The following is a 21,754-nucleotide window of genomic DNA, read 5'->3' on the forward strand; positions in this document are numbered from 1 at the left end:
AAGTGAAGTTGGAATGTTAAGTTGCCGACTTGTGGGTACTCCTATGGATCCTAATGTGAAATTAGTAGGAGATCAATGTGCATTACTAGATGATCCTGGGCAATATTGAAGACTTGTAGGTAAATTAAATTATCTCACTGTAATGAGACTTGACATTTCGTTTGCAATGAGTGTCGTAAGTCAATTTCTTGAGACCCCTCGTACCAGTCATTAGAATGCTATTATACGAATTCTCAGGTATCTTAAGAGTGCTCTTGAAAAAGGGTTACTGTATCAAAATCATGAACACACTGATATTGAAGGATACAGTGATGTAGATTGGGCTGGTTTTGCCTCAGATTGAAGATCAACCATAGGATATTGTATGTTTATTGGTGGTAATTTTGTGTCATGCAAGAGTAAGAAGCAAACAATTTTCTCCAGATCAAGTGCAGAATTTGAATACCGCGTTATGGCTCACACTACGTGTGAGTTGATTTGGTTGAAGAACATGTTACTTGAAATTGGATTTGAGCATAAACAACCTATGAATTTAGTGTGTAATAATCAGGCGGCTGTTCATATTGCGTCTAACTCGGTATTTAATGAAAGAACAAAACGTATTGAAGTTGATTGTCATTTCATTCGAGAGAAATTGCTTGATGGAGTCATCAAGACATCTCATGTACCATCTATAGATCAATTGGCTGATTTGTTTACCAAAAGTTTAGGGGGCTCTAGGGTAAAATATATTTGTAACAAGTTGGGTGCTTATGATATATATGCTCCAACTTGAGAGGAAGTGTTAAGAGAGTATAAGTACTCTTGTAGATAATAAATTAGTAAGGGTATTCTTATAAATAGTTTGTTAGATTTGTACTACTATAAATACTAATTAGGTACTCATAATATGTGTGCTAGATGTTTTTCTTCCGAAATACATATTCTCAGTAGGCTGAGATGAGTGACTTAGAGGAGGATGAAAAGAAGAAAGGAAAGTAGAAAAAAATTTTGTGTGTTTTTTGGCATTTTGAGGGTGCATTTTAAAAACTTTGGAGTGTTTTGAAAGGGTTACTACAAACAAAGTGATAACAAAAACTGTCTCCTAGAAACAAGCCATGAAAGCTGGCTTCCAAACAGGGCCATTATCACACCACTAATTTAAGTGCCAAAGTTATCTTCACTAGCCAAAGGATAAAAATAATTCATGTTAAAAGACAAATAGACTTGGACCAGAAAAATTTGTGCTCAAAATATTTTGTGCATGTCTTTTATCTGTAAAAAAATCACATGAATTCGAATAAAATTTTTTCAAATGTATCAATCAGCTAAATCCGTACCAGAATTGTTTTATGTCATAAATAAACTTGAACACTCAAAAAAATAAATGGAAAAATAGATTCACAACTTTTACAATCAACTTAGTCTTCCACTTTTGGAAGCAATTTGTTTAGATTTAGTAAAAAATTGAGTTCATTTTGAAAAAAGTAAATCTATGATTTTAAAAGAAACGTATTCTGGCATTAAAATAAATATGTGGTATTATTAGTAGCCATGCTTCTCTTGTTGTGGATATTTTGTCAATTGAACTAGTCATGACTTTTGTCAGAATAGCATAAACATATGAGAAAATAAAGAAATGTAAATGAGATGTCTATAACTTCATCTATCCATTTTATGACAAATACGTTGAATAAAATAGTAAGAAAATAAATCCAGCTAAAAAAAATCAATATTCAAAAATACCATCAATGGGGGTGTTTGAAGAGAGGGTAATGCCAGATCATGTCAACAAAACACTCATCTCCTTAATACCAAAAGTGGAATTTCCAGAAATGGTCTCCTAGTTCAGACCCATCTCGTTGTGTAACGTTCCTTATAAGGTGGTAACGAAGATTATAGTAGAAAGGATTCGACCGTTGATTTCCGAGCTAGTTGAGCAGAATCAATGGCAGACAAGCAGCAGATAATATAATTATAGCTCAGGAGATCTTACACACTATGAGCAAGTGAAGGGGAAAGAAGGGAGGAATGGCAATAAAAGTAGACTTGGAGAAGGCTTATGATAGATTAAGATGGAGTTTTATACATCAGACTCTCAGGTTTGCAGGCTTTCCGAAAAAGCTAAATGAGCTAATCATGAACTGTGTACAGGCAAATGCCATGCAAGTCCTGTGGAATGGAGAGAAATCAGAACCTTTTAAGCCAACTCGAGGGATTCGGCAAGGTGACCCGCTATCACCGTATTTGTTTGTATTGTGTATAGAGAGGTTGGGTCATATGATCAAAGAAGCGGTAGCAATGAAGGACTGGAGACCAATTAAAGTAACTCGGAATGGCTCAGGTGTAGCTTATTTAAGTTTTGTAGATGACTTAATGTTGTTTGCAGAGGCAAGTATGGAACAAGCAGAGGTGGTGGGAAATATTTTGGGTAATTTTTGCAAGTTGTAGGGGCAAAAAGTAAATGTAAGGAAAACAAAGATGTTTTACTTAGGAAATGTTTCTTGGAGTAGGAGAATGTTGATACAAGGGAAGTTTGGGATAGAGGTCACGGAGGATTTGGGGAAATATTTGGGTGTGCCTCTGCTGCATGGGAGAGTGACAAAGAGTACATTTCAACCAGTTGTGGACCAAGTCAAAAAAAGACTACATCAGGCTGACAAAAGAAAGTGCTATCCTTTGCAGGAAGGGCAACACTAGTAAAGTCAGTGCTAATTGCAGTTTCTCTATATACAATGCAGACGGCTATGTTACCTGCTCAGTGCTAGATGAAGTAGAGAGATATGCAAGGGATTTTTTATGGGGGGATTCAGCAGAACGTAGGAAAATTCATCATGTGAACTGGGATACTATGACAAGGGACAAAACGGAAATGAGGGAGACCAATAGAGCAATACTTGTCAAGTTGAGCTGGAGAGCTTTGCACCAGAAGGAGTCGCTGTGGGTAAGGGTTCTTAGCAACAAGTATAAAGAATCAGAAGGGTATGGGAGAAAATCCTTCGTCTGGAGGAGTATAGAGGAGGGACAGAAGGTGGTGAGGAAAGGAGTGAGGTGGACAGTGGTAAATGGAGAAGATGTTAGTTTTTGGAAGGACGTATGGTTATTAGAGAAGCCATTAGTGGACATGAGTAGAAGGGAAATTCTGACAGGAGAGCTGCATAAGAAAGTCATGGATTACTGGGTTATTAGGGAGGGATGGAATATGGATGCATTGGAACCTTTACTGTCCACCCAAATGGTAAGTAAGCTATTGGAAGTCCATTTAGCAGAAGAAGGCTCCGACAAGGACTCGCCAATGTGGACTCCGGATCCTAGGAGAGTGTTTTCAACAAGAACTGCATATCAACTAGAATGTAATGAAGAAATACTTGTTAATCAACATGGATGGAATCAAATTTGGAAGCAAAGAGGACCGGGCAGATGGCAATTCATGTTGTGGTTAGCTAGGCACCAACGACTTTTAACTAATGCAGAAAAGAAGCGAAGGCATCTCCAGGAGATTAGTTACTGCAAAATATCTGGGCAGGATCCGGAAACGCAGCTACATGCGCTATGAGATTGTCCCTGGGCTAGAAAGATATGGTTTAGCCTAGTTCATCCAAGATATTGGGAGGAATTTAACAGCAAGAGTGCAGGAGATTGGATAGACTGGAATCTGAAAAGAGGTAATATAGGCAGATAGGATCACCTGGACCGGCAGATAGTGTTCCAACAGGTGGTACACTCAATATGGGGAGGTAGGAATAGTTTTTATATCAACGAGGACAGCAGTAAAATCGATAGTCTAGAGAAAATGGTTGTTGCAGTGTTGGAAGCTAATCAAAGAGTACTAGAGAGGGAAACCAGGAGCAAGAAAAGGCAAATTATAAACATCGGGTGGGGTAAACTGGAGAGAGATTGGATAAAGGTTAGTGTAGATGGGGCGTTTAGTTCCAGGAGTGGTATTGTAGGGGCTGGAGGGCTATTAAGAGATGAGTATGGAATGTGGATTAGCAGATTTTGGGCAAATTTAGGACAGAGGACCCATACTGAAGCTGAACTATGGGCTATCTGGTTTGGAATGAAGACAACTTGGGACAAGCGGTACAAGAGAGTGATCATTGAAACGGACTCTAAAGTGAGTTTAGAGCTTATTGACAAAGAGCCAACAGAGAGCCCCCTTAGGGTGCAGATCAGCCAAATCCGAAGTTGAAGCAAGAGGCAATGGCAATGTGAGTTATTACATCAATGGAGGGAGGCTAACTTGAATGCAGATTGGTTAGCTAAGAGTGGCTTGAATTTGGAGCCGGGAGTTCAAGAGATGGCATCTCCACCAGAGGAGTTGAGGAAGTGGTTGGCATATGATGTTGTAGGCATTACAACGCCTAGATTAGTTGCCGTGTAATAGGTCTAAAGCCCTCCTATCAAACCAAAAATAAAAAAAAAAACCATCAATTTATGTTTTTTTAATAAATTTTCCTTTGGGTTAATTCGAAAAAACCCTATGAAATTACATTTGCAGTAAATTGCACTCCTCAAATATTCATTTACAACAACCTCCTTCTTGTGGTTTCTAAAGTTTCTAAATCACACACATATTTCCTTTTTCATCTTCTTACATGACAAGCATATGCCACTAATAAAATTCTCAAATAATTCGAACATGATTTTGTTTCCAAAAATATCCTTATGCGTAATGGACTTCTATATGCACGCCACTCTTAGGCATATATTTATTTTTCTGTTTTTGGTGATATATAAAATAGGTGTGTGCATAAAAGTCGATTACAATTTTGGAAATGAAACTAGGGCTAAAATATTTAGGCGGCTATTCAGTCCATTTTCTGGTAGGATGTTCATGTCATTTGAAGAAATGAAAGGGAAATTAGAAGTTATTTGCAGCTTTTACTTGATTAATAAAATTTGACTACCATAAAGAGGGGGGAGGGGGAGATTGATGCAATTTGACATTCAGGGGATAAAGCGTCTAAATTGTATTTTGGAGGAGGTTTTCTTTCGAATTAACCCTTTTTTCCTTTTGAAGCTTAGTAATGGAGCAAAAGAAAAATATTGAGTAAAGTACAAAAGCAAATGAATAGAAGACCAATTAAAGAGATAGTAAGAAAGAATAAATTTAAAAAACTCAATTTTAGATGTGTTAAGGGGAAAAAGTTAATAAGAATCAAGATAGTTAGTGGCTCATGCTAAGATAATACAGAGGTTGATCTAGAACTCAAGGAGTAGATGTTTCAGTTTCATGCAAATTTGAAGCTTAAAATAATTGCCCTAAATGAAATCAAATGATTTGTTTAGATGTCCTTAACAGCTAACTGCTTTTGTCCTCCGGTGCTAACATCACAAGGTCTACAATAAATGAAATTACCAAAGCTTCACAAACCAACAAAATTCTTTGCAACCTGCTAAGCTTCATCATTCTTATTATATCATGTTTGTCATATTAAAATTGATTTTGACCAATGCTGAGTATAATTGTCATTTATGCTAGGGAGATTTTCGAATTGTTACTTCTTGCAAACAACATGTGCAACTGAGTAAGAACAAGTCAGCGTCAACAATTAAAAAAGGAAAGGCGATCTAACCACCATATTCATAAATATCATTGTATATCGTTCATAATTCTTCAATGCTTCAGCCAATCTTGTTTCTCTGTAAAAACTGAGTTTTGATCTTCTCAAGTGTTGTGAGGGCATCTTTTATGATGATCCTATTCTCTGGGACATCTGAAGTGCAACTTAAAGCAAGCTGCAAGATAGATAATACACAAGCCATGTTTTCATTGGCTTGTTCTTCTTTTGGATGAAGTAATTTCACATCAACAACTTTATCTACGGAACTTGGTAATGATTCCTGAATCCAACGCCTTATGCTTAGCTCTTCTGTGAACATCTCATCCTTTGGTCGCTTTCCAGTGAATGCTTCAATCATGGTAATGCCAAAACTGTATACATCGCACCTAGTTGACACCGGTCCTTCTAGTCCATGCTCTGTCACGAAGGGAAAAAAATAGCTGTTTTACAAAGATTATAATGTTTTCATATTCAGAATAGAAGCGTTATGATATATTGTATCTTAAATTTGGTTTGGCTAATGAGTGCTAGGGACACTCGTTAGGATAATTTCAAGAGTCAATTTTTTTTATAAGTAAAACTAATTTGGAAAAGTATCAAAATGCAAGTGAATAATATATGTTAGTGTATGCATTTACATAACAAGTTAGGTATTATTTAAATGTTTTAATGAATATTCCAAAAACACACGTAAAATTTTTTTTTTTTATCAAAAATAAAAAGTTGTAGGTTGAGAGCAAAGAATAGTAACCTGGAGCGATGTACCCTATTGTTGCCAGGGTTTTTGTCTGTACATGGCTTTCTCCACCTCCCAACAATTTAGCAATCCCAAAGTCACTAACATGAGCTACCATATCTTCATCTAGTAAAATGTTACTAGGCTTCAAATCACAATGAATTATGGGAAATGAATACCCATAATGAAGATATTCCAACCCACGAGCCACATCAATCATGATGTCCAATCTTTGCATGATACTCAGGACATGGTGGTCAAGATGAAGCCATTTCTCCAGGCTTCCATTAGGCATGAATTCTAGTACCAAAGCTTTAAAGTCCGGATTAGAACAAGCACTGATTACTTTGATCAAATTTCTATGACGAAGGCGGCACAAGACTTCACATTCTGTGTCAAAAGTTTTCAATATCCCCTCAAGCTGCATATCAAATACCTTTATAGCCCAAATTACCCCATTAGCAGATACCCCTTTGTAAACTGAACCAAACGTCCCAGATCCAAGCAAATTACTCTTGCTGAAACCATTTGTTATTCGTCGAAGTTCATGGTAGGATACCCTTTGATATGTTGTTTCTGGAAACAAATCATGAGCTGGAGCCATAGTTTTCTTTCTTGCCAACCTTTTTGTCAACAAAAGTGAAATGCCCAAGATTAGGACAGCAGATCCTATTGGCAGCAACACAAGCAAGAGTACCTTTTTCTTTGATCTATGTTGAGAAGTTTGACAAGGTTGGAACCAAGGAGCACCACATAATGCTTCATTAGCAAGAAAAGATAGGATGGTGAAGTTCATAAAAGGTCCTCCTCGAGGAACCGGTCCTTGTAGTTTGTTGTAGGAAACATTCAAATATTGAAGATCCAAGAGTACCTCCAAAGAGTTAGGTATCACACCAGCTAAACTGTTGAATGACAGATCCAAGTACTGCAAAGCCAACATTGTCTTGATTGAGTCTGGAATTGACCCTTGTAGATTATTATGCTCTAAGGAGAGTTCCTGTAAATCCTGTAGTGCCCCAATAGTGCTAGGGATGTCACCAGAAAACTGGTTCACAGATAGATTCAGTTTGATCAGTGTCTTCATGTCTCCAATTTGGGAGGACAAAGAACCATTAAGAAAATTGATGGACAAGTCAAGCTCCAACAAGTCATTAAGGCTCCACAAGCTTGTTGGTACACTAGACGTTAGATTGTTGGAATTCAAATAAAGATATCTCAATGAAGAGATGCTCCCTATGCAGTCAGGCACTTTGCCAGACAGCCTATTTCTTGCTAAAATTAAGTATCCTAAGTTGGGAAAATGACAAAACTCACTTGGAATTGGTCCTTGTATTTTGTTATCTTCAAAACTTATCCGCTGAAGTTGTCTTAAACCTGAGATGGAACTCGGAATTATTCCTGTCAAACCATTGCTTGCCAAGTTTAGCAACTCCATGTTGCTCAAGTTGCCTAGTGACCTTGGAATTTCACCTCCAATTCCACAATGAAACATATTAATTGAGTCAAGAGAGTTGGAAAGATTTCCAATAGACACTGGAAGATTGCCATTCAGTGGATTTTCATTTAGCAACAACTTTCTCAAATATCTGCAATTTCCTAAAGAACTGAAGAAGGCCATATCTCCAGATAGAGTAAAATTGTTTCTTGAAAGAGACAAAACTTCTAGGAATCTTAGGCTACCAAGAGAATGAGGAATTTCACCAAAAAATTTATTCTCTGACAAGTCTAGAGACTTCAATCTAGAGGCATTTGAGAGAGTTGGTAATATAATTCCAGTGAATCTGTTTGCCCCAAGATAAAGTATCTCAAGATTGGGTAAAGTAACACCCAAAGTCGGCGGAAGAATGCCACTAAAATCATTGGTTGGTATGGAAAGTTCTCTAAGAGTTGAAATGTTGAATAGCTCATGTGGGATGGGATCTCTTAACTTATTTTGGCCCAAGTATAGTAACTCCAATTTGTAAAGGTTACCAATCCCACGAGGTATAACACCTGAAAAACCAATTAGGCAACAAGTTAAATGAGAAGAAAAGCCGATTCAATGGATGTAACCGTGAAAATATACATACACACACAAATAGTGAGATAAAAGCAAAATCAAAATATATAGGTGGGAGATAGTGGAGAATGGGGCTAATGTTGAGAGCTTTTTGTTCTCCTTTTCAAGACTTACTGTATCGGTTCATGATTTAATTGTCAAAGCAACTATATACTAAAGTAAAAGGAAAAATGGTTAGAACTTAGAACAACTTCATATTTTGATTATTATCTGATTCGAACTTAATGTTAATCTGAGTATCAACAATCTTATAGTGCATACTTAATGCGGAAAAATTCTGAAGGCCCTTTCATGTTTTTAAGGGAATTATGCTCTCTCAATTAAGATTCAATAACTGATTAATGAAATATATTAATGAAATTATTTATTTAACAAGTTTTTGGTATGGCTGCCCATTTGGCATTCACATACATTGCTTTACTGACTACTATAAGATGACAAATTTCCTTAAAAATGATGCTCTGGTAAGGATATTACTTGGTATGGACGTGCCAAGATTTATCTAGTAGATTTTAATTAAGACAGTAATCAATTTTTTTTCTCAAACACAATGTTATTAACAATTGAATTTCACATAATTTTTTTGATAACCGAATTATTTTTTATAAAATATTACATAATTTCATTAAAATGTAGAAGTTGCATCATCAGATTGAAAGAATACCAAGAGAACACCTCTTTCATTGTCGAGGTAGGCACTTACTGTTATACTACCATGTTCTTTAGTTTGAAAAATGCAGGGATTACCTATTAGAGGTTAGCTAATAAATTGTTCAAGGAGCAAATAGGAAGAAACATGGAAGTACACGGATGATATGTTGACAAAAAAACTAAACTGCAGACCACTTTCATGAGATTTAATTATTCTAAGAAAAGCTTAGATAACTTAATTTGTAAAGAATTATTCTACAGCTACCCCTTGGACATTCACTAGTAAAACAATTTGTACCTAATATAATTTCCCTATTTATATTTACACATTTTCCTTATTTAACTTTTTGGTTTAAAAAAGCAACACTTTTACCCGTTTTGGTCAATGTCTGTTGGGCACCTGATAACCAAAAGTGTTCATCAATGTTGTTCTGAATTTAGAATGCAGCAGGACAAAGAGGTAATTACAAGCTTGTGGAGCCTTAATGACCTGTTGGGGCTTGACATCAAATTGAGTTAATGTTTACAAGTTTGTTGGAGCCTTAATTAAGTTATCAAATTGAGGTAATTACAAGCTTGTTGGAGCCTTAATTACAAGCAACACTTGACCTGGAGGACATCACTACACATCTCCAAAGAGGTAATTATAGGCTAACATCAAATTCCACTTAATTTATCTTTTGAATGCACACAATCACAATTGTTGTACCCTTACATTTAGATACTTTCTTAAATTAATTACACTTTTCTAAACCACTGAGATCCCTTTTGAATGAGTAGTAATTGGGTATTTATTAGGCAAGGATAATGAATAAAAATAAATATATGATACCTTTGATGTCAGGGATAAATTATGGTCCAATTATATAGTTAGGCTAACGAGGGAACTAGTGACAAGTGAGTACATCATTTTTTTTTTAGTTAATGAACAGTTTATATTTCAAAGCCTTGATTCAAAGAGCATATGATAGCATAAGTAAACGTCAATACGTATCTCGTCGTTACCTGTCAGATTAGCGTACTCTATGCCTAGCTGTTCCAAATTAGTGAGATTTCCAATATCTGCTGGAATTTGACCTGCAGAGTAGATCAATCATAATATTTACATAATTGTTTGACAAAATATATATGTAAGGAATTGTTTTAAGGAATGTACCTTAAGCTACCGAATGAGGCACTGAAGTAATTTGCCAAAAAAAAAAAAATATTTACATGTGTTACCGGAATAGTTCAAATTTATGAATATAATTAAGAAAAAGGAGAAGTATTTTGTGGACTATTTTGATTATTGAAAGCACCAAAATTACAAAAGATCTTTTAAAATTTTTAAACTACACACTTCAAAAAACCCAAAAATACACAAAAAATATTTTCTTTCCCTCCTTTTTTCTTCCACCTCAACCCACCACCACCTTCGTCGCTGGTCAAGACTGATCGGCGCAGGCCTCCTCCTCTTTTTTTTTTTTTTTTCTCTCTCTCTCTCCTCCCCTCTCCCCTACCACCAACCTTCCCCCTCTCCCTCCCCCTCCCCCTCCCCCTCCCTCAGGCGTGATCTGGTCAGAAAAAAGCAAAAAAAAAAAAAAAAATTGTATCTACTGCTTTGACTTTTGGCGAGGAGAGGGAGACGTGGCGGGGGAGAGAGAGGGGGAAGGGGAGGAGAGGAGGAGAGGGGGAAGAGAGAAAAATGCCAAAATTTTTTTTTTTGTTTCTGCTGCTACAACTTTCAGCGGGGGGAGGGAGATGTGATGGGGGAGGGAGAGGGGGAGGGGGAGGGGAGAAGAAGAAGAGAGGAGTGAAAAGAAAAAAGAAAGAAAGAAAAAGAAAAAGAAAGAGAAAAAGAGAGAAAGAGAATGTTTATATAAAATTATAAATAGGGTTATACAAAAAATTGCTAAATTTTAGGGGACTAAATTTAATGCATACAACATTTATATATCTTGGCTATTTCAGTTATTTTATTTTCTAAACGAAGGTAATCCTGACATTTGAGTTGATTTCATTATAGATTTACATCACTTTGACATCTTAGTATAAACTATGAAGGATTTATATATAATTTTTAAAATCATAAAAGGATTATGTGGAAAAGAATTAAATTACATGGGGAAAAAAGTATAACTTACCCAATGGAAATTGTAACTCAAAATCAAGATGTTACTATCTATCGTACCTTGAATACGGTTTGCAAGCGCTAGACTTTGTTGTAGATCAGGAATTTTGGATTCCTCAGTGTTAGTATGCACTGGTTGTAAAGTTCGCTCAAGTCTTTACTTGAAACTTAAAGGTTCTTTTCATCTATAAAATCATATATCGTTTGGAAAAAAAAAAAAAAAGAATACGGTTTGCACCTAGAGCTAGCACCCTAAGCGTGGTTAGATTCCAAATTTCTTTTGGTATATTTCCTGCCAGATTATTATATGACAAGGACAAGATTTGAAGCCTCGGACAACCTCCAATACCAGCCGGAACTTCGCCGTTAAACTCATTTATTGACAGATAAATCCCTTGGAGTTGTGGCAGATGATCGCAGATACCTGCCGGAAGGTAACCGGATAAGCTATTATTCGAAAAACTAAAGTGCTGCAATGACGAGAGGTTAAATAAAGATCGAGGCAAAGGGCCTTCAAGTTTATTATTTGCCATGCCAAGAACCTCCAAGTTCTGTAAAGCACTCCAGTCTTGAAGCAGATTTCCAGTTATGAGGTTCCGACCTAACCTGATGGTCTCTAACATTGTTACATTAGAGAACGTTGTTGGCAATGAACCTGAAATTCTGTTACCAAGGACCGAAAGGTAACGAAGTTGAGATAAAGCTCCCAACCATGATGGAAATCCGCCATCAAAGCTATTGAATGCCAAGTTAATGTGCTTGAGTCGACGCAAATGAACCATCTGAGTTGGAAGATTACCATGGAAGCTATTGTTTTCAAGATCCAGCCAGACTAAGGAGGAGAGATTCCCCAACTGTGGAGGTATGGTTCCAACTAAGCCCATTTTGGGAAGTTGTATGGCGGCGACTCTTCGATGGCGAGTGTTACAAGTGATTCCTATCCAATTACAAACAGAGGTAGAAGTGGACCAATTGATTGGGAGGATGTTTTGGGGGTCGGAAATGGCAGCCTTGAAGGCAAGAAGAGCGTCTAGATCATGATCACGGGTGTTGTTATGGGCAACAACGTTAGTGGTACTTGAGGAAGCTGCGGCTAGGCTTGCGACCAAGGCTACAAGGAAGAGGAAATAAGCTTTCTCCATATTTAATTTCTTTTCCAGAACGTGGATATACACTAGTATTGCAATAAAATACATATATAAATGGATTGAAGCACAACAACCCTTCTTTATTTTTATTTTTTTATTCTTCTTTTGGTCTTTGGAGAAGAGTACCTTCTGATAGTAAGGGTGTGCCCACTAGTCAGCGAAGAATAATGTAGAATCAGGATGGCGCCGTGGCGGTAAAGTAGACCTTAGGCTTTGCATATGACTTTTCCATCTTGTACAATATGGTAAACTATTTAAAGAGTTTTTAAACTTTTCAAATTATCAACTTCTAGTATTTTATCTATTTCAAGTCTCATATAATCCCCTCAAAAATAAATAGTATCTAATTTTGATTCTTTGATCCATTTCTACATTAAAGCTAATAAATTTGAGGGCAAAATTTGATGAATCTAACAATGAAAATAGACAAAAAAAAGTTAAAATTTAACAATTTTTTATTGTTGGTGAGTGACTCTAAGATTTGAAATAGACGAGGGACTAAAATAGATGATCTAGAATTTGTTCATTATGTTTGTGTTACAAAAAACAATCGAGGCATTTTTGGACGTTGGATTGGAGTTTTCCTTAGGTAAGAAAATTGGGGTTTATTTTTAAACTCAAAATATTTAAAATGGGGTGCGCGTTTGTATGTATGTATATATATGTGTGTATATATGTACATATATATATGTATGTATATTTTTATATAGGGATAATTTCAAAAACCTCCCTTGAGGTTTCATGAAATATCGCCTAGCTCCCCTAAACTTTTCAAAATCTCACTTAGCACTCTTGAAGTGATAGTAGGGCCATATACTAATATCAAAGGTGATGAATTGTCAATAATACCATCATATTTAAATTTTTTGAACTTGTTTTTCTTTCTCTAAATTTCCTAATTTTCTTTAACAATGTCTATACAAACATATATACATATATATATATATATATATGTATAATTGAATTGCAAATGTCAATGAAATATAGGATTTAATCAATGAAATATACAATGCATTTGGAGAAGAATAGCTGCAGGTTCTTTTTATTTTTTCCCTTTTTTAGTGTTTCACAACTTTATTTGCTCATTTATTTATTCCTATTCATGTAGAGCACAAGAGAAATAAAGTAATTGAAACTCCAAATAGTTTTTCAAATTCTGACTTTTTCTATAATAAAATTTTCATATTTCACACCCATAAAAAAAGTCTGTTTATTTTGAGTAAATTTTTTGTATGATATTGAAGTTGAATTTCATCTATTACTAAGTTTTTTTTTGCTCAAATGTATGATTTTACACGCTAATTACTTTCAACAATGTGAAGGGTACTATTTGTAGAAATGGTTTAAAAAATAGTATTTGCTTTTATTATCTCTTCCTACCGTAGAAATGACTATTGGCTGTAACATAAAATCTTACCAATTTTCATTTCCTCACATTTAAGATGGTTCCAATTTAGTATTTTTTTTTCTTAGTTTGTAAAATGTTCATTTTTTTGTAGCCTAAGGGTATTAAAGGCACTAAAATAATCTCTCTACTCAAACATGAATTTTTTAATATTACTTTTGGTTAGAAGGGCTTCCCATCTTACCAAAATGTCAATTCAAGAGGTACTAAGTGAGATTTTGAAAACCTCAAGGGAGCTAGGTGATAATTCATAAAACCTCAGGGGAGGTTTATGAAATTATCCCTTTTATATATATGCAACTGTTTATGTATATATATGTATATATGTATGTATGTATACGTATGTATTTGTATGTATGAATGCATGCATGCATGCATTTATGTATGTATGTGTAAATATATATATGTACATATATATACACAAACATATCTATGTATGTATATGTATATCTATGTATATGTATATACATATACATATGTATATACATATGTATATACACATATATACACAAACATATCTATGTATATACATATGTATATACACATATATACACAAACATATCTATGTATGTATATGTATATATGTATATGTATATGTATATACATATATATACATATACATATGTGTATATATATATATAAAGTAAAGGATTTAAGAATGTGATCGAACTGTAGCAACTTGAGAAAAATAGAACAACAGTTAAATGAGCAGTTAACAATACAATTGCATTACTAATAAAAAGACTATATGTGGCATTTGATAAGAGGGTTTCAGAATGGAGAATTGGAATAAACCCTATAATTATTGTTTGGATTACTACTATCGGAATCGAGATTTTGGAATCATACTTAAAAATTTGGAGTTCTCCAATTTCCTAATAACTTGGAGGGTTTTGGACAAAATCCAAGTCTGATTCCGGTTTAGAAATGGAGCCCATCCCGTCACCCGTTAAAAAAATTAATATATAATTATATACATATATATAATATATATATTATAATTATAATATCTAATTATAATTACATATTTTATTATAATATGTTTATAATTATTGCAAGGCCAATTAACAAAACCATACTACTATTTCTATGAGCCTGTGCAACGACAACAAATAACTTTCTGTTTCTCGAGTTAGTAGTCCCACTCTTAAATTTTCTTCAATTTTTTGTCCTCATTAGACCCTTAAGTAAATTATTAGAGAGGTAGTTGTCACTATGATAAACCTCTAGAGACGAATGTAAGATTATCTCAAAGACCTTGCAATTTTTTTATTTTTTTATTTAAGAAGAACTCTAAACCTTACAATAGAGCATTGCTTTACATGCCTAATTAAATTTTTTCTAGTTCCGTCTAATAATTGTAATTCTTATAAGATTTGATATATTTCTCACTAAGTTGAGGTAAATAAAAAAAGTTTAACTACACTCAGGGGCGGAGGGAAGGGGGGGCTAGGGGGGCAACCGCCCCCCCTCCAATTGTAAAAAAAAAAATTTCTAAGTAAAAATTTTTTTATTATATTGTTTTGCCCCCCCAAATATTGATAAAAAATTTCACTTTGCCCCCCCTCCAATTGTTATAAAAAAAATTTCTAAGTAAAAAATTTTTTATTATATTGTTTCCCCCCCCAAAAAAAATTTGATAAAAAATTTCACTTTGCCCCCCTCTCAAGGACCCAAACAATAATGTTTGAAAGTTATTTGGACTTGGTCCAAATAACAGAGACTCGCCCCCCTAATTGCAATTCCTAGCTCCGCCATTGACTACACTAAACTAGTATGAGCGATATTAAATATTATATGAATTGCAGCAATCAAATGTGACAAAATTCAGTTGGACTTTCCCGTATCCGTGCTTAAGAGTCTAAATTGAAGATAAACAATGGCTTTAATATCTTTATTAAACTGTAAACAAACGACGCACGCCACTGACTTGAATAGCTTTGTTTGTCTGTAATGTTGTGGCAATTGATGAGTGTACCAATAGAAGGTGTCTCCATGTTGACAGCAAATGTCCTTTCCAAACCAGCAGGGATAAGGGGCACAAATGGTTGTAAGTGCAACCGTTTGTGCAGGTTGTGTGCATTTTGCACTGTGAGTAACATTAATTGCACACGGTGTAACTTTCTTTGTACACGACGTAATTTTAGAACAAATTTTTGTGGGTCTCACACTTAGCATGAAAATCGAGTTATAAAACGTGATCTGAACCGCACAAAATTTTGAGGTCAAATCAGGACCGTCCACTGGCAGGAACGGTTGTCAGAGACAACCGTCCCTGCCCCATTTCCAGCCAGCACAGCCGACATAGAATTTACTGGAAAAACTGAGGGAGACGTGCACCAGAACCCATTCACACACGTGATTAAGGCTCCATCTTGGGGTTGCGATGCTATTGGCAATAAGTTCTTTTAGGATGCATTTGATAAAAGTTTGGAAACTCAAATATGGAATATGAAATTTGAATTCATTAAATTATTAAATATTAAATCAAATACATTTGAGTATATATCACATTTCGTAATAAGTGAAGAGTTTATTACTTTTTTTTGAGCAAATTTTGTCTAAAAAATTCAGTGCCACTTAACTAATTCAGATGCTCAATTTTTTGTTATCAAATGCGAATAAATATATTAAGATCTGAATCCATTAAATTTAAGTATTGAATTAGATATTATCAAATAGGTTCTTAGTTGCTAAAAGTATTTTGAAAACATTTGGCGAACATCATCTCAAAGAATAAGGAGTAGAGTATTTGGTATTAAAAGTACTTTTAGCAACTATATGATGCTTTTAAAGTAATTTTTATGATTTAAAAAATAAAATATCAAATTTAATATTAAATTTAATCATTTTATCCTATATAATGAATTAAATAAATTTCAAAAATTTCAAATTATACATTATCCAATACAATAAATACTCATTAAACTATATTTTCAAACAATATACTTAAAAGCACTTAATAAGTTAATAAATATTTTTATTAAAAACTCTATTAGAGAAGTAGAAATATTTTTTAATAAGTTTGGAACCTAGTAATTTGGACGTCCTAATCGGCTTTTATTATTTTTTTTAAAAGGACGTCCTAATCTGTTTTGGAGGAAATATCAAGGGAGAAATGTCTTATGACCATTCGGTCAAGTCATAAACTATCGCTCATATTCAATATCATGTCCATCGACGGATTGATGAGGATAGTGATTAAAGAAGACATTGGAAGATTACTTGGGGATAACTGAGTCGCAGGGCTCTAATGCTTCGTCAAAGTGTGGAAACGAAAACTTTGTTTCATCCCCACTGCATTGTCTAGGAAATTTCATTATTGACTGAAAGTACCATGAAAGTGCTTGTCTTTGTTTCGGCCAATCATATAGAGACAGCAGATTTAAATATCTCCCCAAGTCCTTTTTATTTGTCATGGTAGAGAATAATATATGCTGGTATCCTATTTGTGGGTGGATAGATTCGGAACTCTTTGGACATTTGGCCTTTTCTAGAACTAGAATTGGAATTGAAAAATGTTGCTATTTGACGGGTATTTTACATACGTGCAAGCTAAAAAATACCGAATTACACCCGTTCACTGTAAGTATACAGATCAACTAGTAGTTTAGGGTATATATCGGGTCGATCCCACAAGGAAGATTGCAATTACCGGTACTACTAAAGCTTCTCTATTATTTAGACTATCAATGAATTATAACAAATTAAAACCTACTGAAATTATGCAAGAAAATAGCAAATGGAAGCTCCTTAGGTTGTGGTATCCCTAACTACTCATGCAAGTGCTATATTTGGATCATTGAGTACTACATCTAGGCTAATTATGGTGTAATTTCCTTATGCATTTGAATCCTACTTTCGTAGTGAATCAATTATACTTATAACTAATCCATACCTATTCTCATGGTTATGAAATTAGCTACAAGTTTATTTCTTCAGTGAAATTACATGAAATGAATCACTAAAAACCACATAGGTGCACCTCTACTTTCGTGAGTGTACTCCCTATGTTTAGCACTTTTTGAACTAGTGTTAAATCTCAATTTTCATTGCAGAAACAACACCTTAAATAATCACAATCAATGGTACCAGATTAATCATGATTTAAAGAGCTAAAGTACTAAATAACTTGCTCAAATCATAGCAGTCAAATAGCCAAATAATAAGCACTAACAATCATAGAAAGTTCAACCAAACCCAAGGCATAAACTTTAGAAACAAATAATAAACATAAATTCCAGAACTTGCATAATAACCATAGTTAAGAATCCAATACACAAGATAAAGAATTGGAGTAGAGATAACCCATGTCACTTGAGCTTCAACTCCTCCTTCTTCATCTCCATCTTCATCCTAATCTAGCTATTATACAAGAATGGATTAACTACACTTACTACACTATCCTACACTAAGGAAATGGAAGAACTACATTTCTGCACTCTTCAAGCTTCTCCCGTATGATCCTCTTAGACCTCCCAGATGTCTCTGCATATAAACTACTCCAAAGCTCATTTTCCACTGGTCAAACTTTTCTGCTATGATTCTCCAAATCTGAAATTGTTAAGTAGTCAATAACAAATTTTTTTGACTTGAAAATAAGCCACTTTTCTTGCCCTTTTGTCTTCTGAAGCATGTGCACCGAATTCTCTTGCAGATTGTAGCTGGAAAGTAGTTTGAACATAAGAGAATTGACTGAGCAAATTGCAGAATTGCGGCCAGAAAACGCGCCTACACAAAACGCGGTTACAAGTCACGTTTTGTGTACTCGCGTATTCACTTTGGCCTTACTTCATCTGCGATTTTCTCTATCATAAAGGCCGAACTGGCTTTTGTGTAAAACACAAAAGTTGTAGCCCTTTGAGTTAGCTTTCCAATGCTTCAAGAATCATCCAAATCAGAGTTTTGTAGCCTGAGATATGACCAAAATACTAAACACTGGTCAGAGCCCTGTTTTCCACTTTGGACAGCTGAGTTGAATTTCGGTATTTCAACTTTTGGACTATGAAAACGGCTGAATTGGACTTTGATGTCTTCATACCAAATGTAGATATATCTCTTAGCTTCAAAATGGTACCAAGATCACCTTGATCCGATCTATGTAGCTCCAGATATAATCAAAATACCAAAATGTGTCAGAGTTGTCAAACCTGGCTTTTCTTGATTCAATTTGCATTTTTCCTTTTACACTTCATATTTTATTTTCACCACTTTAATTCACCTTCAATCATCCAAATATCTTCTCAATGCACTTCATTTGATGATTGAATCATTAAACCTACAAAATATGAAGTTTTTACCATAAAAATCCATAAAATGCAATGTTTAGCCACTTTAACATAAAATGTAGTTTTTTACTAAAACCTTAGTTATTTTAGTTATAAAATTAAATAATCAAACCAGAATTAACTAATAAAACACACTAAAAAATACGTAAAATAAACCCTTGTCACTATTCAACATTGGTTTTGACACGGGCTAAAAGTAGGACCGAGCACCGTCTTAGAGTGGGAAAGATAATTCTTGAATTGGTGGCTCCAATGGAGGTTTGCCCTAATATTGCCGCCTCAGCCGGATTCTGGTTGCTTGTCACCCTAAAAGGGCAAAATTGTAATGTGATACGAAAGTGGATCGCACTTTACAATACTACAAAGTACAGACACACCACATAGCTTCCTTTAGCGCAACAGACACACCACTCCAGGTGTCTATGAAGGGATCAAGGACACTGCTCCTAAATCCAAGTGCTTATTCCGATTTAGTGTGATATCCATCGCAAATTGAGGTCTTCTTGGACTATTTAACAAGAGATAGATGAGTTTATTACTCTACAGTCACATTTTATTGGAGTCTTGCACTGCTTCCAAGAAGTTAATCGGCTTGCTAATCGATTATCCAATCTTCGTTGTGACATAGGAAATAAAGTGATCTACCATTCTTTTGTTCAATTACTATGTTTTCGTTGGGTTGGGATTGAGCTCAGTTATAACTAGAATTTTGTCCATGCCTTAGCATGGTTTCTTTTTATTTATTGTTAATCCTACATGTCCACTCATATTAACTTTAAAAAAATTAATGTATTTTAAATGTTCAATTATTCACTAATTTTTAAAAATTTATTTATATACTTTCACTATAATATGATAGTATACATAGAATAATGTATCCCATATCCAAAACTTGGTAGATATTATTTTTTAATAAATATTCTTTTAGATAATTTAAATTTTTATAATGACCATAGATCTAGAACTATATATTCACATTTAATTAAGTAAAAAAGATCCAGCAATCCACATTTTTTCATTAGTAAATATTTAGCTTATAACAATATTTGTAATTCCGCTGGTATAATAATTAATTTTTTTTACACTAAGTTAATTCAAAATTAAGGAAAGAGATGATGAGCAATTCGAATCCTAATCATCGATATGGTGATAAAAGGAAATAATTTATGAAAATAATTGTAATTTGAAAAAGGCTTTAATATAGTTTTATGTAACAATTTAATATAAAGCAGATATCATTAAACTAAGATTAGTTATTTTTTAAAAGTTATTTTGGATATCATTAAGGTAAGATTAGTTATATTTTAAAATTAGGGATAATTTTAACATATAATATAATATTCAATATGGGTAAAACTCAAATGGCCATAACCCATTAATTTTCTTCAATTAAGTATGTCACATAGGAGTGAGAAATACTCTAATTAAAATAGCTACTTTTATAATTAATTTTCTTCAATTAACTATGCCACATAGAAGTGAGAAACACTAATTAAAATAGATACTTTCATATATATATATAGATAAGTTAGGATTCATACTTGCAGATTTGTAAAAGTTTCTGATGATGCATTTGCACGGAAGTTTTGGCTTTATGTCCACCTCCTTGTTTTTTATTATTTTTTTAATAAATAGAATCTAAGGTTGGCATCTATTCCCAGAATCCCAGTGGACGAAATCGATTACCAAAAACAAAGTAATAGAAATCTAATTTAATTACAAGATGAGTAGGTATAAAAGCCACCGGTACCTCCTTTCTATATTCGCTTTCTACTGTCTTACGGTTTTGAAATGGGAGTTTATTCTTTTCCGAAGATTTCCTTGCGATTTCTTTGCTCTTTGTCAAATTTGTATTTGCCTTTGCCAGATTTAAACCCTTCTTATCCAATATGAACTAATTTAAGTTTAGATTCGATCATTCAAAGCATGCATTCATTGGGCCAAAAAAGGTCAACCATTCTACATTGGCCCACAAAGATCATTTGAAACTGAATGTGAATAATTGGAAGTTCAAGGGTGTTATTGTTGATTTTTCAGCGTGGAAGGATAGTTCTTCCATTTAGTGTATCTAATCATTGTAATTTATGAACGAAGAAAGGCACAAAACCATTTAGTGTGCATCCATTTGCAGTCCATGTTGTTGTTATCCACCCTTGTTTGGACTGTGATTTTTTGCAGAAAAACTTTTATGTTTTATGTGAATATATTTCCCAATCACTTTTTTACCTCACATATATCAAATCACTAAAATATATTCTTTTTTACAAAATCCCTAAAGATAGCAATCCAAATGAAATTTCTGTATTCCAATAGTTTGCAACTTCATTCATAAAAAAAAAATATTTGTTTAGTTAACTATGTAATTTGAACTTTTTTTTTTTAATGAAAGCTACTTAATTTTGTTATTATATTGTTTTAATAGGGGTTCAATTGGGGAGAAAACAGACAAAAAACATGATGCAAATAAGCAATGGAAGAACAAAGCATGAAGAGTAAGAGGTTTGGCAGGATTGACAAATGTAAGTATTTTGGCAATAACTTGAGTTACACAAATTGGATTGAGATGATTCTTAATTCATTTTGAAGATAAATGAATTCTCTACAAATCTTATCAAAACATCAAAGTTTGGTTCTCATGGTTTAATAGGCAAAGATCCAAAATACTAAAGTATAGTTGCGCAGCAAAGTTCTTCCAACTAGTTCTCAATATTTTGGGTATATCTCAGCATCCATACCACCACATGACATGATTCTTGTGGCATTAAAAAACTAATTCAAAGAGCTACTTTCATGTTTGAGAAAGATATCATT

At 34.1% G+C, this 21,754-nt stretch overlaps 1 protein-coding gene across 1 annotated transcript; it reads right to left on the reverse strand.

Annotated features, from left to right (window-relative positions):
* Positions 1–5,607: 5,607 nt before the first annotated feature.
* Positions 5,608–12,244, reverse strand: LOC113718304 (uncharacterized). Its single transcript, XM_027243219.1, has 4 exons — positions 11,332–12,244; positions 9,998–10,069; positions 6,298–8,274; positions 5,608–5,963 (listed from the first exon to the last, which is right to left on the reverse strand). The coding sequence occupies exons 1-4, from the start codon at positions 12,242–12,244 to the stop codon at positions 5,608–5,610; spliced, it is 3,318 nt and encodes a 1,105-aa protein (XP_027099020.1).
* Between the last annotated feature and the right edge of the window lie 9,510 nt (positions 12,245–21,754).

The sequence above is a fragment of the Coffea arabica genome, chromosome 11e (assembly GCF_036785885.1).
Source record: "Coffea arabica cultivar ET-39 chromosome 11e, Coffea Arabica ET-39 HiFi, whole genome shotgun sequence".
Lineage (NCBI taxonomy): Eukaryota > Viridiplantae > Streptophyta > Magnoliopsida > Gentianales > Rubiaceae > Coffea > Coffea arabica.